Here is a 25610-nt window from a genome sequence, read left to right as displayed (position 1 = left end):
CAATAATTGACGTGATCATTGAATGATGTGAAGTCAGAGCTGTTTGTGTATCTGTGTGTAGCTCATGCAGATGCTGTTTGAGTGCAGTGAGGAGGAAATTGAAGCCGAGCTCATCTCCATCTGCATCAACCTGGCGGCAAACAAGAGGAACGCTCAACTTACATGTGAAGGTTGATTTATATGAGCTGCATTGTCTCATTTATATGGATATTCTAAGCTGGTACAAAGAAGGAAGGAGACCAGCTATTTTCATATTAGAACACCCTAAATGTGGCAAGAGAGCAAGGTGATAGAACGCCTTATTTATCGGGGCCTTCGTTATGAAGATTGTGACGCACCAGGGAAAAAAAACACTCCTATACTGGCAGTGGCAAAGGAGTAAATTTCTTCTTTTAGCTAAGTTTAATGTAAAAGAGGCACACATTAATGTATTTGGTGTCTAAAGTTATGTCAGATAGCAGTGTTATGCTATCTCTGCCTGTGGACGATTATCTGGAGGATACATTAACATAACCATAATTGCATGGTGGGGAATTTTTTCCAAGTTTTGTCTTAAGGGAGGTGCAGTGTTGCCAGACTTTATAAACCCCTGAACCCAACAATGACTCACTTTTCTCTGCATAATCCTCCCAGACTGCACCACCTGATCTTAAATATTAGTTTCTGGCTTAAGTGGAGAGTCATGTTTGGTCCAGTCCTGTTTAGTTTGAGTGTTTCTTGATTGTGATGGTCTCTGTTTGTCTCTGTCTGTAGGAAATGGGCTGAAGATGCTGATGAAGAAAGCTCTTAAGACAAAAGACTGTCTGCTGATGAAGATGATCAGAAACATCTCCCAACACGATGGACCAACCAAACCACTGTTCATAGTTAGTTACAAAATATGAGTGTTACTCTGGTGGTGGTAGTGTTATCATTAGAACTTATTGTTTTACCGGAAAGTTTTCGTTCCTCATGATGGATTTGTCTCCTCTCCTCCTCTCAGGACTATGTGGGTGACCTGGCAGCAGAGATTCGTGCAGAGGAAGATGAGGAGTGGGTTCTTGAGTGTCTGGGGACACTGGCCAACCTCACCATCCCTGACCTGGACTGGGAGTTGGTGCTGAAGGAGTACAACCTGGTACCTTACCTCAAAGACAGACTCAAACCAGGTAGTTACTCGTCCTTGAGAATACAGTTCCAAATGTATGGGCACTCCCTGAGCAACTCACATATTGTACTGATTTTTTGAAAGTGAAAAGAAGTAAATACAACCCATTCTTCTAAATGATAGATTATATGAAATCCCTTCCAGCTTGAAATACTTGAAATGGCAATTACTGGTACCTGTACGAAAAAGCTTCCAGTTAAAACTGCAGGTTGCCTGGGAGCTGCAGGAAGGTTGAGTTGACACAAGTGCTGCAAGCATGAAGAATGCAAAGCCACATCTGGATTTGCCAGAGGTGTCTTTTCTCTGAGTTGTGGAAAAGCCTCAACTCAATTCTTTGTTTTTGCTTCACCTTGTTTTTTACTGAAACAGTCTTAACCAGCAGCATTCAGTAAAAATAGATTTTCTTACTTGTATCTCTTGTGTCATGTGTGTATGTGTTTCAGGCTCAGCAGAGGATGACCTCATCCTAGAGGTGGTGATTATGATTGGAACGGTTTCCATGGATGATGCCTGTGCCGCCATGTTGGCTAAATCTGGCATCATTCCTGCCCTTATCGAGCTACTGAATGGTGAGTTACTTACACACTTACACACTTACTTCCTTTGGGAAGTGATCGTATTCCTAATTAATTTCCTAGTGACTCAACCTAATCCTTACCATTGCTACTGACTAAGCTTTTTACCAGTTGGACATGTTGTCTACAATATATTGGTTTTTAGTCTGAAAAATTCTTCAAAAGTAGTCTGGTATTACTTTAAAAAAAAGTAGTACACCATGATATATAGATTTACAGTTATCATATTCAGATTTGCTTATTAGTGATTTAAAAAAACTGCAACCAGAGTCTCACCTGTGTGTGTGCATCATCTTTCTTCCTCTGCTGAAGATCAGACTGTGACCACACACACAGGCGAGAGGCAACAATGCATATCACCAATCTCCATTCCCTGATAAATAAAATAGTAGCACAAACCAATCATGTAGAGGATTAATGGATACAAATCATTAGCATACTCATACATAATGAAAAAAATCATTAGTTTCATAGTAGCAATCTCATCATATAATATGTTATGGATAAAGTAGTACTGAGTTCTTTCACCTTTAGTACTTAAAGAACAATGGTTAATGCAGGACTTTTGTGTGAAACACACTTCAGGTAGAGAACAGTGTGGTATTAGTACTTTTACTTAGGGAACTAAGTGATTTCTTCATCCTTTAAACTAGGAATCATAATACATAGTAATAATAATAAAAATTTGAAATACAAGGAATCTCTAAATCTCATACAGTTTCAGGCTTGCTTATGTGGAGTAAATGTAAGCGATATCTTAATTGGAGAATTTATAGTATTATAACCCTTAACCATGTGCTCTCCATGTGTTATATGTAGCCCAACAGGAGGACGACGAGTTTGTGTGTCAGATTGTCTACGTCTTCTATCAGATGGTTTTCCACCAAGCCACACGAGACGTCATCATCAAAGACACCCGTATCCTTCCCACAATGCACTCTAATTTACATGTTAAGATGAGTGGGTACACTGATTGTCAAATCTTTCACCGCCATCTTCAGAAGGTTTCTGTGGTTTTTCTTTAACCCTCGCTCTAGAGGCTCCAGCCTACCTGATCGACCTGATGCATGACAAGAACGCTGAGATTAGAAAAGTGTGTGACAACACCCTCGATATTATTGCTGTAAGTGAAAAAGCACATTGCAGATGCAGTGTAGCAGCTGCTGGTAACAGCACATCATTTCTTTAATATGAAAATCAAACATTCATGTGTGTGTGTGGGTAGGCTGCCTCTCATTTACATGTTCCCTCATGTTCTAGGAGTACGATGAAGAGTGGGGGAGGAAGATCCAGTCAGAGAAGTTTCGTTTCCATAACAATCAATGGTTGGAGATGGTCGAGAGTCGTCAGGCTGATGAGTCAGAAACGTATCTCTATGATAACGACAATGACAGGGCCGATCTCTTCTATAGTGCAGGTACATTGAACTCAGGACTATGCATTACACTGCAAGGTATTTCTTTTTATAAGTATTGGGTTAACTGCAGAAATGTATTTTCAAGGTTTTGTCCAAGCACCTACAAATCATTGTGCTGCTGTCAATACATTATTTTTAGCATATATTTAAAGCATATGTCAGGCCATAAGAGTATCTGTCTCCCTCCTCTTTCCTCTTCACTGTATAGCTGTTTTCAAAAGCCCTGTTCAGACCTGGTATTAAGACACAGTGGGGACAAATTCAATATTTGGTTACTCAGACACAACTGGAGGGGATTTGGGACACATGCCACCACATTCCTTTAGCTGTGTGAACGTGAATGTCTCCTGGGTAACAAATATACAACCTACTCAGATGACGTCCACATACACCGGACCTATCTGTATAGTCAGTTATAAACATCATGTGGTCGATGTGAACAGAAATTATGAACTTGCTGATTTGCATATAGAGAGGGTTTTTGCATATAAATCAATTATTGTCACATTGATGACTCATTTTAATGCCCAGACAAAAATGTCTAGGGGCACAACAACCACTATGGTTTTAGTCAACCATGATAGTTTTCACAATCACCAAATAAGATCAGGGAAATACTGTAATTACTTTTGATTCATTTATTCACCAACACTGAATCTTAAGGTTCCAATGAGGACTGACTGACTTTTTCTAGGTTACCACTGAATCAAATCTGCCACATTGAGTTAATGAAGTGTACTGCGATTACTTATTGAGTGATAATGGTAACTATTATATTACATAAAGCTTTGGCTGTTGCAACGTTCAGAAAAAATGTATCCTATAAAAACAATTTCTCCTACTATGAAGTGCAATCACAATGTGTCACCAGAAAGCTTATGTGCATTTTATCTTCATGTGTTTGTCTCAAGATGGAATAACTCCAGCAGACGGCTGCGTCAGCCCTGATTTCTTCAGTGACCTGCAGGCTCAGAACGGAGACTCACACCTCACAGAGTGAGTTACTGTTACTGTGCTAGAGAAACATGAGCTGTAATGAAAACAATAGTCCAAAGTGCTTTAACACCCCCCTCCTCCCCCGAACACCAATCATTCAGAGGAGAATGTGGCAAACAATTAGGTAGGAAAATATTATTACTCTTTAGTTCTAATGAGCAAATTACTACACATCAATAATCGGGTAATATTTGAATTTTAAAACAACTCACACTCGCACACAAGCTGTATCCCAGTTTAGGGCCCTCCTCCTTTGAAGGAGGCATTTGAAGACTCTTTGCATCTAGACTTTACCCATTTTGAAGGCTTCTTCCTTCATATGTGGCAAGAAAATGCATCCCATATCCCGGAACAATGAATGCTCCAAGGGCTGGATCCTTCTCAGGACCAAACTATCCCAGGATTCATTGCACTTCGAAACTGTTTTTCAAAGTGATAATGGCGGCAATACCAAAATGTCTGATGCGTAAACTTTTAAATGTCAGTATCTGGGTTCAACTCATCCAAACAGCTGACAGTATACATGTTAAAAAACCAAGTGGCATTAAAACTTCCTTGTCGATACCAACTGCAATTATGTTGCTAGGCAACGACAGTTATAGCAGGACAAGCTGGTGATGCAAATCATGGAAATCCTCTGTATACCAGTCTGTCTCATTTCTGTTTGGCCTTGGTGGTCTACATGACACAGAAAGGCCACCTGCTATGTGGGTTGATAGGCCAAAGGAGGCAGCCTCAGAATTGGGTTACAGCAAACACACACACCGCACACCACACAACACGCAATGCACAACACAAAACACACACACTCAGGCTCCTGAGAAAGATATCATTTAAACTAAAGAAAGTTGGTCATAGACTTGTTTTTGTTATTTAAACTTGAGGCCTCCCATGTGTTTCACTAGAGAATAAAAAAACTATTCTTCAGTCTTAGCTGGTGTTCTTCATATTGAAGTTAATAGTCTGTGTTAATTAAACTGGTTTTGTTCTCCAGAGCTGACAGAGACATCTTCGACCAGACCAGCTCGTCACCTGGACGACCAACCACTGCGTACGGCTTTAGACCTGACGAGCAGCCCTTCTATCAGTACACATAGACACACACACACACACACGCCTGTTCGGTTCAACCCGTCAGGTCATCCTGACATGTTAACCATCCACAATCTGCAGATCCACATCATTAGAATGACAATAAAATATTACAAATACTTATACCCACTGAGATCTTTTATATAGTGGATGATCTCACTGATTCCGAGTGATTATAGACAAACTTTCCCATTATGGTATCAAAATATTAATCATAGTAGTAGCATTAAATAAAATAAAAAATAATCTTACATCTGCATAGTTTCATTTCGGATTCTACCCATTTTTTCAAGTAATCAGAAATAATAGAAGTTCCAGTAGTTGTGGAGAAGCCTGTATATAACACTGACAGGGACTAACACTGCAGATTATAAAGGTGATATTTAATAACCTGCAGTTCCAAACATTTCCTTCATTCCATCACCACAAGAACAACGAGAACAACGAGAACAACGAGAACAACAAAGAAGAAAATCAAGTTAATGTTAAATCTTCCTCACTGGCCAGAGTCATCGTATGATAAGTTTTTTGTTGAACAGAAATCAATTTAAAGAATGTTAACAAACTTTATTTTTATCTATGTTGAAAAGTTTTGCACGTTTTTTGTTTATAGTGATTATTTGTTGCTTCCTCAAATCTACATACAAATACTCAGATACTTTCTTATCTTGGTTCAAGGGTTTGAGATCCACCAGACTCGGTATAACACTGTCAACCTATTTAGTCACAGTCATTTTAATAACATGCACTACAATGTAGATAACTGTGTTTTTTAATGTCACTGTAAACTGGGCCCATTGCTGCTGGTGATCCTTACATCTTGGAGTGCTTTTACACTTGAACGCAGAACCAAGACACTGTACCAGAGCCTGTTTACATGAGATGGTCTGAAGGTGTGATTACACATTTCGTGGAAGTACTGGAAATTTTCAAAATCTACGAGTCGTGTAAATGTAACTACGTGCAATGGAAACTGTTTCAGTTGATGAATAATGATGAAGAGGCCCTAAACTTGCAAGAAGCGGCAGATGCAAATTTCAGGCATGTGTGGACCAATAAGGAGGCTGCAGTCTTCTTAGAATATGACAGACATCACCGTCTGTCACCAACTATTAAATGTTAATACATTCAAAGTTTTCTTCTTTTGCACTAGTACAGTGGCAGCTGAGTAGTGGAGGGCAATAGGTATATATATATATATATATATATATATATATATACTTGGCAATTATTTCTAAAAATATATATAGAAGAGTGCAGGTAACACTAACATATTGTGCTGCTGTTGCTCTAAGGTAAAACCCCCCCAAATTTGTATACACCCCAAATATGAAGCTGTCATCATATTTGTGATAGAATTAAAATGATTTGAATGATTTGCTTCTATATCGATGGGCCAGCTCTAGTTTTCTCAATAACTGTTTAAACAGAGAAAAAGCCCCAGACTGATTGATGAGTGTCCTAAATTTTCAATAATACAGTAATTGTATTAGCATGTGCTGTGTTGAGTATGTTAAGTATGTTAAGTTAAACATTCTGACATTTCATGTATTTACTATACATATTTCCCTGTTTTAACAGCCGTGAGAGCAGCTTTGGACCATGTGGAGTCAATGTTGTTGTGTCGACAGTGTTATTCGTAGCGTGTTTATGGCTGTTTTCACTTTTACCAGGGTCCTGCAGTAGTGATTGTCTCACAGGGTCATTGTTTACTATGTGTTGTTAGCGCTGCAGAGCTTTAATACGCGAAAATGATGGGAATCAGCAAAGTTACATATTTCATACCAAAAACACATGGTCCATGAACTAAACTACATAGGTCTTAATGAAGAGGAGAGTTGTACATTATGTTAAGTCCTGGACAGTTTTGCAACACACTGTTATTACTTTTAGGCATATTTGCACATATATTTTGATGCATGGTAATAGTTGTTTTTTTATCATAAGTTATTGTGAAACTACAGTATGTACACTATAATATTGTTTTTATGATTTTATTTCTACTTAACTGTAAAAAGTAGTAAGTACTGTACAATAGATATTCTTCATCACTGTCTTTCTTCTTAAAATAAAAACACACATCATATGATATTTGACTGTTTTAATACCACACTGTGTTCACTGTTACATTCGGATATCATGGGTACCTTGCTCAGTTTTCTTGTAAACAAGTATATGTGTGTATGTTCACATGTTGAACCAAATGCATTGTATGTACCTTTTACCCTGTCAGTCACTTCAAAAATATTTTGATTTGGTTTACTTTAGATATACCTTGATGAAATACAACAAATCAGATTTAGTCACCGATAGAATGATTAAGTCCTGGAAAGGCATTGATGTATATCAATGTGTGAAATCATAGCTGCATAGCAGGTGTGTGTGGAAAATATGACTTGGAAGGGTTTCTCCTGATTAACTTTCAGTGCTGATATAGGTCAGGAAATCACTTCATGCAAAGTTCAAAAGTCACATTTTCCAGGTATCTCTGCATCATGGAGGACTATGCACACAAATATGGATAGATAAAATGAAATTTGATCATAAGATGGAATGATGACGTAATATCATCACTGTGAAGTCAGAATATCATGTCAAATAGTATAGTAATACTTTTGTAACCAAAATGCACCACCCGTGATGAACCTGCTGCTTTATTATCACTGACTCTGTTCTTCTGCTCATCTCTATGGAGCTTTGTAGCAGCTTTCAGTTAACTGTTTTGGTTTCATGGCTTCAAGTATAGTATTGTATATAGTACATTGTTTGGTTCGGTTTTAGCTCTGATAAACCCAGAGTACTGGCCTGACCAGACAATCAGGGACCAGCACAGTGGAACATTTAGCTGCTACAGAGCCAGATATTTTTCATCAGAGCTGGTGGCACTCATGAAAACATAGCTGTAATTAGATTGTATATTGATTGAAATTCATCAAATAAGACTCCGATGATAGTGATCGTACATCAGTGTTGCCAAACAATGAAAGAAAGTATCTTCAAGAACATGATGCTGACAGCATCTTTATTAGTTTGAGTCATTTGAGTGTTAGCCAAAAAGAAACAAGTACACATTTTTTTATTTCATGTTGACAATGTGATAAACTATTGATGGAATGGGTTTAACCAAAGTAAAAGCAAATTAAAAGTAAATTTATTTTTCCAAAGATGGCTTTGGTCCTTATCATTAGGTCGTTTTTTTTTCTTCATAATTTTATGCCACAATAATGGAGTGGGACAGGTGATTGACAGGTGAGACTGACTCGTGATTGGTCGAGCTAAGGAGGGCTGGCTTCCCACCACCGTCAGACTCCAAATTTCAGGATAATTTGGCTTCATATTTGTAAAGTAGGTGGAAGTGGAGGCATGTCCATCTTTATCAACTGTGGTCCCATCGGTCAGGGTCCACACTTGTCCAGGTCAGGGTGCGTTGTTGTTGGGACAGGGACTGACAACCATCTCCACTTCAGTGATCTCTGTCACAAGCTCTCTGATAATAGCCACACTGTCCAATGGTGGTTCGGCAGAACTCTCTGGCTGCATTTCCATTGGCTGAAGGTTTTGGAGCTGCTCCTCTTCCACCTCCTTTACCTGCACTGCTTTTCCTATGTGTTCTTCTCTCTCATCTGCTTCCCCCTCATTCATTTTCTCAAGCTCGCTACCTTTGTCTTCATCGCCTTCAGTCTTCTCTTCTTCTTCTGCCTCGTTTTGTTCCTCCTCTTTTACCCTCTCCGCCTCCCAGCTGTCCTTGGTGACTCCTGTCAGGTAAACTGCTCTGTCAGTAGTCTGCGGTACCATTGTAACAGAAGGTTCATTGGCGTTGCAACTGATGGCCTTGTTTAGTGACTCCAGGCTGATAATTGTCGGACTGTCTGTGGAAAATCGTTTTGATGGTGAAGGGCAGCAGGGCTGGATGACAGAAGCATCCTCTGGTATTTGGTCTGAGGAAGCAGAACTGTTAAGTGTTGCAGATTGATCGCTTTGAGCACATTCAGCAAGGACATCTGTGGACTGCAGCAAGGACACTGAGGACTCAGGAGAGACTGGGGTGGGATTAGTGGTTTCTGCGATAATAGAGTGGTCAGGTGTTCCAGTATCAGCTGTGGTCGAATCCGGCATCGAATGTGTGTCAGTTCCAGGTTGAGGATCTTGATGGGTTTCCTCTGAGCAAGAAACTTCCTCAGTTGAAGATTCATTAAACTGTTGTTTCAGAACAATCACTGGAGATAGAGGCAATGATCTCTGGTCAGAACCTCGAGTGGAGCTGGGATCAGATTCAGCTGCAGCATTAAGTTCTGGGTCAGTCTGAGGGTGAGCTGTCGTCTGAGCCTCCTCCTCCACCACAGAAGCAGACTCTGTATCTCCACTGGGCCCTTCTGAAGAAACATCTGGAGAGTTGTTTTTGGCTGGGCTGTGTAGTGCGGAGCAAGCGGGCGTCTGTCCCAACAGACTGTACTGACTGATGGCCAGGTCCGACATGTCCAGTAACACATTGTTGCTGTTCTTACTGGCAGCATCCTGCACCACTGAGGATAAGACAGATACAATCGTCAAGTTTAAATTTATGATGAACATGGTCCTGTTCAGAGGGACTTAGAGTAAATTGACAGCTACTGTTGAGGTCAACCAAAGTCATGTACCCATTGCTGTTTCAGGTAATTCAAAAGTTTTTATAGAAATACAGTCTTGTTGTGTTTTCTTACATATGAATGTTTGAGGCCAATATCGATATATAGATTTGAATGGCATAAGCGTAGATTATTGGCAAAGTGGGGAGACTTCTGAAATGGTTTGTAAGGAGACAGGATTTTAAAACCTACATTAATTATATATTATAGCATATTAAATGAAAATAGAAAATGTGTGCAAACTTGGTGGATGGGGGAGGTTCTGGCGGCAGAACTTCTACAGGAGGAACACATCTGCTGCAGTCTTCATATGAACTGAACCAGAGAAGTTATACACGTAGTTTTGTTTATGCCTTAAGCATTTTTTAAATCTTTTATTCCTATCAAATATAAAATTGGTTAAGTTGTGCTGTTTTACCTCAATGCAACACCTCTGTTATAATAATGATATAATCCATCTAAGATTGTGCCAAAGATGGCAGCCTCTTTGCTTTTCTGTCTGTATACAGTATATATCTATTTATTTACTGTATTTGTATACACTATTCATTATTTATTTCCTTGCACAACATAACGAACCAGTTGACTCAATCGCATACAATAATGATGAATACTTTAATGGTGTCGGTCATTAGTGTTTTCAATATCCTAATTTCTTTGCATGAACTATTGTACAGTACAGTCCGGACCATCCACTAGTGTAAGTTCAATATTTTTGTACTATTAAAAAATGTGTTTAGTTTTTTCGTTGTTGTCCTCAACATAGATGTGTCTATTTAATAATAATAATAATATTCATAATAATATAATTCATTTATCAAGGACTTTTCAAAACAAAGTCAGTGTTTTACATGAATAAACAAGTTTTACTGATATAATATCATTCCACCGATAAATCACTTACACTGGCTGTGTGTTAGTGTGTTTACTTACTGACACACAAAAGATGAGCATGCCATACGCACTACATTCAACCAACACAACTGAAGTCGTTAGATTACTGTGGCCTTGTTGAGTCAACAGCAACACACCGATACAATGTAAAGACTACCAACATGTTTACGGGGCAGTGACTTTCATTATGCATTATAAAGGTTTCACTGCAGATCAGACTGACTGGATTTTTTTTAATGCATTCAAATGTGTATTATGTGCATGCATGCTTTTGAGTGTATTTTTACCTGTTTCTATCTCCGTGCTGAGGATGTTTCTCAGAACATCCTCGTGGACATTATGGATCAGGATAAAGCTGCTGTAGTCAGAGAAGATGTACTGCTCAAACTGCTGCAGCTCCTGCACACAAAGCACATCTCAATACTCTGTGTTATCAAAGTGCTGAAAAGACACAGTGAGACACGGTGAGACATACTGCAGCTGTGTATTCCACCTACAGTTTTCCACTTGATGTCCATCCTCCTGGTGAGAGCAGGCAGAGTGATCTCCAGCAGAGCTTCCTGATAGAGCCTCCTCTGGATAACTCTGCTGTCGTAGTCCAGCTGCTGCTCAAACACACACACACAAGCAATTTTCACATACTGAGTCCTAATATCAACATAACTTTGGGAAACTGCTTTGAGTTCAGACAGGAAGACTTTCCCATATTCAATCAATCACAATTCTCTCACCCTCTCTCTGATTATTAAAATGCTGATTGTGGAGGTTTTTTAAATGGCCAATCAGATTCTGCCAGACTCTTCCAGCCAATCATGCGGTTGCTGTCAAACCTTATATCCCTTCTCCTCTCTTCCAGAGTTAGCTGTCATTCCGTGATCCGCTCTAACATGCCTCAACTCCAATCTCCTCCAGTTTCAGTCCTTGCACCTCTCACCCCTTCTCATTCCGATGTTATCACATCGGGATCTAAAGACTTATAATATTCACCATTACTTTATCTGTTGTGCATGGCAATAAATGTTTGTCCAACCAATAAATCATAGTTAGTCCTGACTAAAACTTATTTGTTCAATAACTCACTCAAATTATTTTCAACCAATAGTATGAGACAAAAGGCTAGTGTGTTATTCACAGCTTGTTGTGACAAGCTTGAATTGTGATCTAGCACCACTTGAAAATGTATTTTGGAAACCTAAACTCATTTAATGTCTAACATAGAAAAAATGTATATTACCTACACACACAATCTATACAGGTGCAGCGTGTGTGAGGGCTTGTTGATGATAAGTCATTTTGTACAGCTCACATTACTGCAAAGGGCTGTTTAGGTTATGTTAATGGACTGATATATTCACATCCAATTTAGCATTTTATTTTATTTGAATGTCATATCTTCCATTAATTTAAATCTCTGAAACCCACATATTTTAGTTGAAGACCATTATCGCTATTTAGTGATTGTATTTTTAAATTCAAATTAAAAAACATTTCTTCTATTGCATTTCATATCCAAAAGTCATTTGCAGCACATTTCATAGGACAACATTCAATATTCCATGATGTGACCCTCTACCTTCAGCACTCTTTCTTTAGCTCTCTCCATCTTGACAGGAATTTCAGAAGGCTGCAGTCTGGCCGATGATTGGAGGAACAGTTCTAAGGTGTACACAGCACTGTCCAGCAGCTGGAACAAACACACAATAAACTCCATATATCTCTGTGTAACACAAACCCGATGCTTTTGCCTTTCACTGTCCAGTTTTCTTCAAAGGCCATCGCCTAATTGAACGGAGCAGTTTGATGAAGCCCATGAATATCGTAAAGTGCTGATGGACGGGCAGCTGTTCATACCTGCTCCATTTCCAGATGTGCAGAGTGAACCAGCCTCTCTGAGCTGATCAATCCAAACCGCAGTTTTAAGTCAGCAAGCGTCTGTGTGAGGTTCTTCACCTGCCTGTAGCACTGATCCAGACTGATGGAGCGCAGAGAGAGCAAGGCCTGGACACACACACACACACACACACACACACACACGTACACACACGCACACACACACATGATTTAAGTCAACACAGATAAAATCACCTGGAAAGCAGAATCACAGATTCAGAAGACTTAAAGACACAAAGTCTTCTCTCACCTTCTTAGTGTCCTCTGTTCCTCCATTTGTGTGTGTGAAGGCAGAGTCCATCTGTCTGTGCAGTGTCTGTTGCATTCCGTGAATCCCTTCACTTATGTTCTCTGTAAGTACTTCAAGGATGGAGGACATGTAGGGGGCCACAGATTCGCTGTACACTTGCTCTGCTTCTTCATGTATACACACTGGAACACACACACACACACTCACAGTAAAAACATTTTCTATGTTTGTCTCAACTTCAGGGGTTAAAGGTCATAGTGCTGTACCTCTGACTTTTTGCTCCAGGAAGGACAGAGAAGACACTATCTGGTCCAGGTTGGATCTGATCAGCGCTTGATTGGCTGTTGCTGTCTGACGACACTCCTCCCTCAGACCCTCCATACTTGATATCAGCTGTTCAAGTGCCAACGTGTAGGTTGCGTGCACTGTCTAAACACATGAATCCAACAAAATATATGCTGCACTCACTGAGTCACAAGTTTTTTTAAATAAACCTTTAGATTGTAATCACAGCTCACTTCTACATCGACCATTGAGTTTTTTTCTATTCAGGAAATATTAGAAAAGTCTGAATTCTTTACATCTACAATAACTGATGATTTGGTCACTAGGGGGCAATATATCAAGCTGTGGACACAACTTTTGAAGTTTTATGAAGGAATCTTGCGGTTTGTAAACGGGTTTTCTTCTGAAATACTTCAAAGCAGATAAATAGTTTGAGAAATACAACATTATCTCTTTTTAGTCTCTTTAAATGGAATAAACAAATAACATGAGGCCTGTGTTTACTTGATGCTGCATTCAAAGTCTGTCAGACAGTTGATTTTTGAGTAAAACTGCATTAAGTAAAACAGTGAAGCCTGTCACTCAGCACAAAGATTGCAGTTGAGGTTTACATGTTTCTCAGCCTGACTCAAGTGTATAAGTTTAACTCACAGCCAACCACTGTCGTATCCTCTCTGCCTTCTTGCCCTTCACTTTGGACTGAAGCTGACTCTGCAACCAGGGCAACACTTCCTCCATCACCTGGGAGGCCAGAACCTACGAGAACACAGTTGATTGAGCAAGTAGACGAAGCATTGTGTTTGTCTGTGTGTGTGTGCGTGTGCGTGCACGTGTGCAGGCACTGACCTCCTCCTCTGTTCCGAGCAGCATATCCCAGGATTCATAGCATCCTTTGTCCTGCCGGTCGAGTCGGAGTGCTCGCATGTATGCATGGCTCTCATAGGAGGACTTACACCAGGGGTCTGCAGGAAGTGAGGAATCGAGTTGTTATGATTCTAGAGGATCGTGGATTATGATTATTCTAGAATGCTTGACACACAATATGCCTTCTCGCATATATTACCACTATTGGCAATACTTCTATCATTACAATTGTCATTACTGCTCCCTTCAACACTGTCAGACTTTTTCTTTTGTATAAATATGTTAAACATTAATACACCTCTCCTTTCATGTTAGACATGGTCTTTTAACAATCATGTTGTTAATGTTGTAATTTTGTTGATGTGCTATGCTATAGACAGCATATGCGACAATTCTGGAAGAGGGATCCCTCATATGTGATTCTCTCTAACGTTTCTAGGATTTTTCCTTAATCTTTCTGAGGGTTAAGGGCAGAGGATTAACAAGGGCTTAACCAGTCTTTAAAGTTTATTGACGTTATATAATGCCTCTGGGCCTTCTTTTCCTAGAATACGTTTGAGGAACAGAAAGCTCCTGCAATGCTGAATACACTTCCCTTGATCTCCATTAGTAATTATTACAACAATGCAGCTTAACACTGATTTGTATGAATGATGTCACTGACACGTGATGTGATGCTCCAGAGTTTCAAGACATCAGGAATCCTGTAAAACTGTCGAAACTTTAAACTAAGAAGTCCTTTATAAGTCCTGCAATGGGAAAATCCATTTGTCAATAGCATGCTCACCTTATCTGAATCAGTCCGAATAGTGTGGATCAATGCTTACACCCTGACCACTGCATTAAACTTAATCTACACCTTACTTTAATCTAAACGTAACTGCTTCCCTCATGTGGTCACAGTTAATAAGCTGTTACCTCTGATATCCATATCTTGTACTTTGTTGACTAAGCCTCATCTTACTGTAAATCATAAGTAAATGCCCTGTTTGTTTTCTAAATGACTTAATGCTGGATCTCAAACTACCTTCATTAAAGCTGCATTATCAGTTTTTATGGCCACTTAGGGAAAGAGCTCTGTAGTCTTTTCATGGGATGTAAACAGCTGCCTGCTTAGTTGAGCATTTATACACTGGAGAACTATAACATGCTTAAAGACTCAGTAGAGCAGAGGGGAACATTAATACTTGACCCATTATTTATTTAAACATATCGATTGGCACAGCTTGAATATTTAAGGTGTTTAGTGGCGCCTAGTGGTGAAGTTGCAGTTTGCAACAGGTTGAATACTCTTCACCCACCCCTTACAAGCATCTATAATCTATGGAGGCTAACAATAAAAGCACAACAGGCCTTCTCTAGAGTAATGGTTTGTTCATTCTGCGCCACAGTTTCAGGTGATTATCTACTACTGCTGATAGATCAGTCTAAAGCGTGCACTTTGCTCCTTAAACTACAGTAACACAAGATTTCTTTGAAAAGCAGGTATTCTATAATTTAGATTAGACCATTTTAATTAGATTTTCTTGAATTTTATAAAACAAAAAGGTATAGTTAATTTTATAGACACAAGAGCGAGCCAGTTGTGTAATCATACCACTCCTGCTTTAGCATCCTTGCACTGGCCGCCTGTTTATTCTAGGATTGTTTTTTAAATTGGAGATAGAGCATTTGCTGTGAGGGCCTTTATACTTTGGAACAATCTGCCGGAAGAGATTAGACTAGCAGGATTGTTTACCTGTTTAATCTCACTTCTTGTCTATGACTTTTATTATCTTTATCTTTTTTTTTAACTCTGTTTGTGAATTTTAGATTGTTTGTTGTAAAGCATTAGAAACTTGTATGAAAAAGTGCTCTACGAATAAAGTTATTATTATTATGTTTATTATTATAATTAATACGTTAGGATTATTAAGATCAACACTTTTTTGTTCCACCATCTGTGTGTTGTGTGTTGCTTTCTGTTGCTATGGTGAATGCGTAGATGTGACATCCTATATTTGTCAACCTTGAAACATAAAGTAAAAGGGTGACTGTTGCCTCATATGCCAGCAAACCACACAGGAAATCCGCAGTAATATTTTTATCTGTCGCCAGGGCAACCAAAACCACAAGTGTCAAACTCAAATGAAGAGCAGCAGCTACAATATTTGACTCCGTCATCGTTACATTATTACAGAAATCCCAATGCGTCTTGTTTGAATATTTAAAAGCATAACACTGACTGTATCCATACTATAGAAACCTGAAACTTGTGTCTCATTAATATAGTTTGAAGACTACTTAACTTAACCACTCTTACTTCAAAAACAATATAATAAACAATATAATAAATACTAAAAACAGGGGTTAAGCAAGAAACATGTTTTGATGATGAAATGTGTACAATGTATTTAATTAAGTATTCTTAATTAAATACAATTCTTAATTCTGTGTTTGATACATCAATTTGTATTGAAATCTATCTTGATGTTGGGAAAGTGGTGCTGCAAAATAAAAATACGAATGAAATACACATTTCCTCCCAAAAGCATGAAGACAATGTAACAATCCTGTTTTGAAAATAAAAGGAGTAAGGATTTGAACCTTATTACTTCCGACCTCTGCTCTTTTGGGATTATGTTTTCATATGTCTTTATAGCTTTTCTCCTACAGAGACTCTATAGAGCTTATCTCTTTTCCCAAAGAGGTGAGGAGGCCACTGGAAGAGAGAGAGGAGGTATCTGATATAATTGAGGACAATATTCTCGGATAACTATGTTCTCTGGTGGATGACAAGGTGAATGAGATATGATAATAAGCAAGGTAGCTCCTGTTTTGAATTTTGGGATGCATATTTAAAACATTTCACTGAGAGGTGAGAGCTGGCTTCAGCTTGACAAGACCAACAGCTGGGGATTTCAGTTGCTGTTAGAAATGCCAACCAAATTCAATGCAAATGTGGTTGGATTTGCATATACTGCACATAAACAGCCTCTGGTGCTGCAAGTTTATTGAAAAGAGGAATGATCTGTAATCCCACTGTTGTGAGGGATTTTATTTACCAAAATGTGGAAGCAGAACATGTATAAACTAGAGCAGCAGCACCCCAACATCAAGACAAGGAAGCAGAACACTCAGGATCATTGCCATGTTAAAACGGCTAATGAATTCACAATCAGACTTCTTGCCTCAAATTCTGATCTAATGTTGGGTATTTAACTTAAAAAATGTCAAAGATATTAGGTCAGACGAGTTAGGAAATGGTCCCTTGAGGGTAAGGAAGAGCTTAGAGCATGATTTGATTGAAATGGTGGGGAATCTTTCAGTTCCCTAGATTAAACTTAACTAATTTCTGTGTAGAAATTGCCAAAGTACTGAACTGTAGAGGGCTAAAGATAAATAAACACCAAGGAAATTATGTTTTTAAAAAAGACTTTGTTTATGGTAAGCTGGTTGAAAAAAACTGAAAAGAAGGTGAAAGTCTGCCGGTTAAACGTATGAGGATGAAGAACTCTTTCATACATCAGTCTATATACTGCCTGATGCAAAATACAGTTCATGTCTAAGCTGACACTCCAGTTATATTGTATCAGTAATTGAAGAGTGAGATGAAATTGAAGATGGTATAAATATCTACATGGCACAAAGCTAACGTAAAGAGGTGTTTTGACATGCTGTGCAGGAAAAACATGTTTTGCAAATTATAAATGGTATAGCTATATTTCATGATTAACAACAGGTAACATGTTTTTCATTCAAGAAATAATTTCAGCACTTGGGCTTCAATGAAACCATAATTAGTTCTTTATACAATTGGGAGTGTTGGTGGGGGGTTTAATTGTTGGACAGATTTGAACTAGAACTGTTTTTCTCTGCTTCTTGTTATGGCACAATGAATTTCCCTTTGTCAATTTCCTGATTCCCATGAGTCAGCTGCTTTCAAGATTTCACCATTACACAACCGAACCTGTGTCAATGCCCACAAGCAGAAAACAAACCTCCGTCCTTATTAGGTCTGGCGTGTTTTATGTCTTGGTTTCACCTTTGTAATCAAACCATAAAATTAAACACGTAATTAAATACATAGTTATGCAGTCAAATGTAAGGGGAAGTTTATCCTTCTTTTTAAAAGCTAGATGAAATTGGTAACAATCGTATTCCAGCTGTAACTTGGAGTGGGATGTACCATCAAGAATAACACAACATTCACGTTGAGCAGCTCTCCCAGGTAACCATGCTAAATTCATTTAGTTTAATCATTTTTCTTTTCCTGATTGGACTCCATACTTCACACACAGGGACAACAGAGAGTGTAAAACTGGGCCACAGAGACAGTAACTGTATGAATGTCCTACCAAGGTTACGGTGTCTAATGCAGGTCTTGAGCGCAGACAGGAAGTGATCTCGTTCTTCTTCCTGCTGAAAGAGGAAGCAGGCATAGCCTGTGTAGGGCAGGTGCAGATACACAGCAATCACATCTGGAGATGACACCACCGGAGAAGAATCCTCCTTCCCTAAACACACAGACGGTAAGGGTGTGTTACAGGTGAGGGCGTGACTCTATTTTCTCCGGACCATACATAGATTTATGTTCAACCATAAAAGCATTTATGTTAAACATGCACAGCAGCACTTAGACATTATTTTAGAGAAATCATATCTTCTTAACAAGCCCTATACGACAAAATACAGATAAGTTATCTTACAAAAAAACATGTGGATTGGTTGATCAGAACATTTATATTTTCAGGAATAAACAAACACAGGTTATGATAGGGGGCACATACCATCCGGAAAAATAAGCATTTCATTCGCATAAAAATTTAAGTCTCTGGGACCTAAACCATATAATGTTGCGATTTACATCCTCATTATTGGCCTTACTTTGGATGATGGTGTTGTCAGTCTAACACTGTTCTAGAATTCCAAAATTATTTTGTGAAAAGAGAGACACAAAAATATCGAAACTCTTTAAAGATTACCCACCTGTCCTCCATGACAGAAATACATGATAATTATTCTGCATGACAAGATTCTTGGGTATCATCATTGTCCTAAAATGGACATGTCATGGTCATGAAAGATTCTGTTCTATGTGTGGCTAAAAGCAACAAAGTATTTTTCGTAACCTAACATAGTCACAGGTCATAATATTGCTAATCTTAGGTGTATAATAAATGTCTGAAGTGGTGCTAAGTGAAGAGCTGTTTGCTCTTATTTTTACTATTTGCGTACAATGTGGATAGGATAGGATGTATGTTTAACCATGTAAACAGAATGCAGACAACCGCAGTAATCGTCTTATCAGTGAAGAAATACTACTTAGAAAAAGATTACATCAACAAAGAGTTTTTAAGCTTTCAGTGGAGTATTTTCGGGAACAGCAGCCTGTTGCTCCTGATCCTTTTAATAAAGGTTCTATACAAAAGTTGATCGTCCTATGACAGAACGCTCCAGAACTTACTCATCCTGCTCAGCCCTGTAATGATCTCCAGAGAGTCTGGAGTCAGGCCAGTGACAGATCATGGCTTCTTGAACTTATTGATCCTGTTCGCCTGTAATGTTGCTTCCCCAGCAGACAACAGCATAAAAGAGAACACTTAAATATTAATTGGCGTATGATGAATCAACCTCAAATCAACCTGTATACCGCAGAGTCAGCTTGTGTTTCTCTTTGTGTCAACGATCAGAGTGAAACTCAGACTGTGCAGATCTTTTAGGTTGATAAAAATGTCTGGGTGTTAACACAGAATTGAGTTAAATACTTTAGGTATATAAAAATACATTCATATTACCGTTGAGTATAACAGCACACATTTTCTCCAGGTGAGCTCTGGACTCCTCTTCTGAGGTCAGCGCACTGCCCCCTGTTGGCTGGAGGACCAACTTAGCGGCACATCCACGATTGAAAGACTTAGGGTGGAAAGAGAAAGACGAATGATGGAGAGGTTGGTGGACAAAGCTGCTAGATGTGTCAAGGTGTAAAAAGGCTGCAGATCCAGATTGATTTAGACCTCAAGTCTGAAAGGTCTGCTCAAGTCAACTCTGCTACACAAGTCTTTAAACTAATTTTTCCTGGAATTCAAACCAGAGAAAGCACCAGTAATATATCTCAGTGATTGTTACTCTTAAAGACAGTAATAATGAGAGTTTGTTGAGACATTACAGTTTGCTTATACGTTTATAAATGGATGATGCAGCTGCTGTGTCATGCACACTGCTCCTGAAAAACTTTAAAGGGAGGAACATCTTTGTCATATTATTTTATATCTATTTAAGCTCTGCCTTTGTTACTGTTGTGCAAACAGCACTGATATTTACATTAAACAATCTGGGCTTAGGTCTCTCTATCTGTACTTGGGTCTCCAGTTTTCTCTCCAGACCATGAAGTTAAGATGAACCCTTTCTTTTCTGCAGGTTCATCACACCTGCCTTAAAAACCTATAGACTATTCCATCATAACAATGGTTATCATAATCAGGGCTGTTCAGCAGGCACCCAGGATTATAGGACTGCGGCCACATCTGCAGGATATCTACACAGAAACTCAGAAGCAGATTGGGGCTATGGGTATAAGTGTTTTCCACAAAAGGTACAACTACAGGCCTTATGTTCTCTTTTCTTGCCAACTAGTTTGTGTCTATGTCCCTTTGACTCTGTATGCAAGTCTCTCTATGGTTATCTGGACAACTTCTGGTTTGTATCCATACATAATACATACACAGTATTTGTGTGCAGTCTCTGACATTATGTCCGTGACTACACACAAATCTATGTGTTTGTATGCGTGTTAACATACATGAATTGGTGCATACATATCCATTGTACTGTACTAGCCTACTTAAAATGCATGTGTCATTTTAAACCTGAACAATATCCAGTGTCAAACAATAGCAGACATATATTTTGAATGTAATTTATGTGAAAAGTGTGTTACCTCCTTGTTTTCATGTATCTCGACTTTGTAGTCTCTCCTCAGGACGGCGTACCTCTCTCTGAATTTCTTTCCCTGCTCATCCCAGCAGGAGAACTTCACATTACCTTGGTAGATCACCTCCTCTGGAGCACACTCAGGCTACATACACACACACACACACACACACACAAACATACACACATACTTATATATTACATTTTTATCATCTTATACCAAATGTGCACAGATTTTCCAGCTGCATCAAACATGATGGTACCCTTTGAGTCAGCAACAGGCCTCTCCCCTCCTTCTTAGGCTCCACCTCCTGGTGTAAGTGTCCAGCATAGGCAGAAGAGTATTGCTGACGGTAAAATGCACTGAAGTCCTGGAACGTGCTGTCAATAATTCCTGGATACACACAAACACATAAACATTCATAAAAAACATTGTCATTTTATATATGTCTCTACTTGCCTGGCCCCTTTAAAAACTACAATTTCTTCTAATTCGAAAATGAACTGAAGTAATCAACTCACAAATATTATTCATTGCAAGAAAATTTAAATGTAGGGGTCAGATTTAGATGTCCCCTACATTTGTATGTACCCTAACCCTAACCCTAACCCACAAATCAATATTTTCACATCAAAAAACATATTTAATAACTGTATGATGTAAACGTATTCACTGAACATTGGCCTCTTTTAGCTCATTGTTTTGTTTTTCTGGCCCATAACCTTATAGTTTTGGTTCACACTTACCTCTCTCATCAACCAGCCAGAATGTACAACCAAGCTAACCCTAAACCTACCTTAACCCTAACCCTAACCCAACTTTTTAGTGAACATAGTGGAACCTTTAGCAGCTAAAGAGTTACAGGTGGATGAGACCAAAAAACGACAAGGAGAGTCACCTGATACTTTGGGTTAAACATAAAATATCAAGACGGACGACATGACTGCCCCTCAAGGTGAAGCCAAAGCATCTCAATAGCCACCAGGTGGCTGGCTGCAATATAGGCTGTAAACTCTCCCTTCTCCATGTTAATGGTTAGGGATGGACCAAAACAAATTACATGCCATGTACATTTTCTCAAAGATTTTTTAAGTTATTTTAAGATAATTCTTATCATAGCCTAATTATGTATGCCCAAGGGCTTATGTCTGCAGTAAGTTTGGATTTAAATAGTTAAATGATGCTATATATAGCGAATGATTGACAGCTGTGGTAACAGGGGTGAGGGAAGAGTAGTCAAACTAAGAGGAGTATAGTGATTAGCTCACACACATGTTGTGTGAATTATCTCTCCAATCACAGAGGAAAATTAAATCAGTAAATTAGCAAAATCTTGTGATCATGTTAAGTCCAATTGAAACTACACAACTACACAGACACCGTTTGTGTGTTGTGGTATTGTAATATTTAAGTTGTCTGAAATTATCAAATGAACAACCTTTTTGTATCTGGAGACAGATATGAATCAATATGTTTTCTGTTTGGTAAATATTGTAAATGGTAAGTGATCTGTATTCATATATCACTTAACTAGCCTTGAGGATCACTTAGAGAGCTTTGCCGCGCTGGTAATGCACTTTGTAACAGTGTTTTGAAAGTTGCTATATACAGTGCTGTGAAAAAGTATTTGCCCGCTTCCTGGTTTCTTATTTTTTGGCATATTTGTCACACTTAATTGTTACAGATCATCAAACAAATTGTAATATTAGACAAAGATAACCCAAGTTAATACAAATGCAGTTTTAAATGAAAGTTTCATTTATTAAGGGAAAGAAGCTACCTGGCCCTATGTGAAAAAGTAATTGCCCCCCCTTGATAAATCATGAATGAACTGTGATTAACCACATTCTTTGGAAAACTGAATTCAATTTCACAAGCCACACCCAAGCCTGATTACTGCCAGACCTGTTAAATCATGAAATCCCTTTAATAGCACCTGTCTGACATAGTGAAGTAGGCTTCACTATGAACGCTAAGAAGCTAAAAAGAACGCTAAGGCTTGTCTCACATTTGCCAAAAAACATCTTGACTTTTGGGCAAGACTTTTGGGCAAATATTCTGTGTACTGACGAAACAAAAGTTGAACTTTTTGGCAGGTGTGGGTCCTGTTACATCTGGCGTAAAACTAACACAGCATTTCAGAAAAACAACATCATACCAACTCGCAAACATAGTGGTGGTGGTGTGATTTTCTGGGGCTGGTTTGCAGCTTCAGGACCTGGATGACTTGCCATAATTGATGGAACCATGAATTCTGCTCTCTACCAGAAAATCCTGAAGGAGAATGTCTGGCCATCAGTTCGTGACCTCAAGCTCAAGGGACCTTGGGTTATGCAGCAGGACAATGATCCCAAGCACACCAGGAAGTCCACCTCTGAATGGCTAAAAAAAAGTGGCCTAGTCAAAGTCCGGCCTTGAATCCGATTGAGATGCTGTGGCATGACCTTAAGCAAGCCGTTCATGCTCGAAAACCATCTAATGTGGCTGAATTAAAACAATTCTGCAAAGAAGAGTGGGCCAATATTCCAACACAGTGATGTGAAAGACTCATTGCCAGTTATCGCAAATGTTTGATTGCAGTTGTTTTGCCGCCTAGGGTGGTACAACCAATTATTAGGTTTAGGGGCAATTACTTTTTCACATAGGGCCAAGTAGGTTTGGATAGCGTTTTTCCCTTAATAAATTAAATCATCATTTAAAAACTACCTTTTTCATTTACTTGGGTTATTTCTGTCTAATATTAGAATTTGTTTGATGATCTGAATCAATTAAGTGTGACAAATATGCAAAAAAAAAAATAATCAGGAAGGGGGCAAATTCTTTTTCACATGACTGTAGATAAGGTTTATTATTATTTTTATTATTGAAGCTCGAATATAGAATTATCATTGTGATAATTTTTTATCTGGGATTGCTAAATTCATATTTATAGTGCTTACAGTATTTAAGTTGTGTACAGACAAAGTGACAGATTACTGTACTCTCCTGATTATAGGCTCTTGATTTTTCTGGGTGTGGATCAGTCATAATGTGTTCTTTATCATCGTTTAAAGAGCATGGATATTATCATGTATTCTTGGGATCACCCTGAAGCCTCACTTTGATCTTTACATATACACACATACACACGCACACACACACACACACACACACACACACACACACACACACACACACACACACACACACACACACACACATACACACCCACAAACACAGACACACACAGATTAGATAACCAGTAATAATGTAATAGTTGGAAATGGCTGTAATTACCTTCTAATTTGCAGTGGAGATAAGTGACAGGATGTAACTTTTCTGATAACATGTATAGGAATGCACTCATGGAAATGAGCAAAGACACTCTCTTAGCATAATGTTATTTTTTGATGAGTCAAATTTAATTTGAGGTTTACGTTATCATCCCGGATACAACACATTTTGTATTGCACAGTAAATTATAATTTCCTTTTTCATGGTATCATCCCCTTTAGAAAAGCTATGCTGGTGGCCTGCTATATACATGCAGTGTGAATATATGCCCCCGTGTTGGTTTGTTTCACAGCCCCCTCCCCCGGCCTATTTCCTGTCTTCGTCCTCCCATGAACAGTCAAACCCAGCACTGCTACTACCCACAGTTTTCAAAATGACAAGACACTCCTCTCTTACATTTTCAACTTTTTAGCATTGGACTGCTTTAAATCATACAACCTATATTTTTTAAAGATATATATGTATAGTATATACACATGTAAAATACATGATAGGACTAATATAAATGAGCTGGATGAAGTGTGTAATTATTTAATCTGAGACTTAGATCCAGAGCAGAGTAGAGAGTAAACCAACCTAAAACGCTGACATCCACCTTTCAGCAAAATTACTTTTGATACAGTAGAAATTCACAGTCTGATTACCAATTAAAACTAGAAGGGTAGTTAGTAGAGTGCATTCCTCCACAAAGGTCCAACGTGTCGCCTTATGAAACCACATTTAAATTCAAGATTCTTATTTGGATCTAGACAAAATTGAAAAAACTCATGAATATAAGTCTCAGGTCAGTATAATGCCTGTTTTTAGTTTTTACAAGATAGTTTTAATAAGAATTATTATCTGACAAATCAAGGGGAAGGTTGATTTCACCCTGTGACACAAGATAATGAAAGTGAAAAATAAAATCCAGAATGTACCCCCTGATTCGGATATTCACCAAAATTATAATGGATTTTTCCTGAAACCGTTCAACATCCTTACACCATGTTTCTTCTTCAATAGCTAAAAGTATCACTGCTGCCTGATACCATCACTTAATATCACCCCTGTCCAATGCCCTACAGCTTCTGTTATTTCTCTTAAAATGACATGTCTCTGCTTCTTCCTCTCTATTTATTCACATTACTCTCTGTGGAAAAAGCATTCAAACTTGAATGCTCTAAACAAAAAATGTGCAAAATTGTAGATTACGCAGAAGAATTCTGAAAAAGTTTTGATCTCTTAGATTTACCTTTAATGTGGCTGATTTTGGCCTCATCCAACAAGCCAGAAGAAGACGCACCCATAATGCCTTGGTTCCCCTTGCTGTGAAATGTCTCTGTAGAAAATAAATTCAGGTATCTCACTGTGTATACACAGGAAACCATATGAGATGCATGACAACCAGAT

At 38.5% G+C, this 25610-nt stretch overlaps 2 protein-coding genes across 2 annotated transcripts in view; one reads left to right on the top strand and one right to left on the bottom strand.

Moving 5' to 3' along the window:
- Nucleotides 1–7316, top strand: part of LOC133968246 (kinesin-associated protein 3-like) — a 14836-nt gene extending 7520 nt beyond the window's left edge. Inside the window, exons 12-20 of the mRNA XM_062404180.1 lie at nt 62–170; nt 754–866; nt 983–1148; nt 1591–1716; nt 2542–2640; nt 2760–2845; nt 2983–3139; nt 4051–4135; nt 5130–7316. Of these exons, the coding sequence (XP_062260164.1) occupies nt 62–170; nt 754–866; nt 983–1148; nt 1591–1716; nt 2542–2640; nt 2760–2845; nt 2983–3139; nt 4051–4135; nt 5130–5232 (1044 nt within the window). The 3' untranslated portion in view covers nt 5233–7316. The remainder of the gene's footprint in view (nt 1–61; nt 171–753; nt 867–982; nt 1149–1590; nt 1717–2541; nt 2641–2759; nt 2846–2982; nt 3140–4050; nt 4136–5129) is intronic.
- Nucleotides 7314–25610, bottom strand: LOC133968245 (protein Niban 1-like). The gene is made up of 14 exons (XM_062404178.1): nt 25453–25610; nt 21211–21341; nt 20955–21092; nt 19813–19930; nt 18373–18531; nt 14018–14133; nt 13823–13927; nt 13153–13315; nt 12887–13068; nt 12598–12744; nt 12320–12430; nt 11244–11351; nt 11034–11145; nt 7314–9750 (listed from the first exon to the last, which is right to left on the bottom strand). Exons 1-14 carry the CDS (start codon nt 25586–25588, stop codon nt 8645–8647), a joined length of 2832 nt encoding a protein of 943 aa, XP_062260162.1. The 5' UTR covers nt 25589–25610; the 3' UTR covers nt 7314–8644.

The sequence above is a fragment of the Platichthys flesus genome, chromosome 14 (genome assembly GCF_949316205.1).
Source record: "Platichthys flesus chromosome 14, fPlaFle2.1, whole genome shotgun sequence".
Lineage (NCBI taxonomy): Eukaryota > Metazoa > Chordata > Actinopteri > Pleuronectiformes > Pleuronectidae > Platichthys > Platichthys flesus.
The sequence above is the reverse complement of the archived record's forward strand: the minus strand, read 5'-3'. Positions and strand labels throughout refer to the sequence as shown.

Coding starts and splice junctions, on each gene's coding strand:
- LOC133968245 (XM_062404178.1), bottom strand. CDS start 25,588: ATGGTTTCCTGTGTATACACAGTGAGATACCTGAATTTATTTTCTACA. Junction 21,093..21,210: donor GCCTGTTGCTGACTCAAAGG/GTACCATCATGT, acceptor GTGTGTATGTAG/CCTGAGTGTGCTCCAGAGGA. Junction 11,146..11,243: donor TGGACATCAAGTGGAAAACT/GTAGGTGGAATA, acceptor CTTTGTGTGCAG/GAGCTGCAGCAGTTTGAGCA.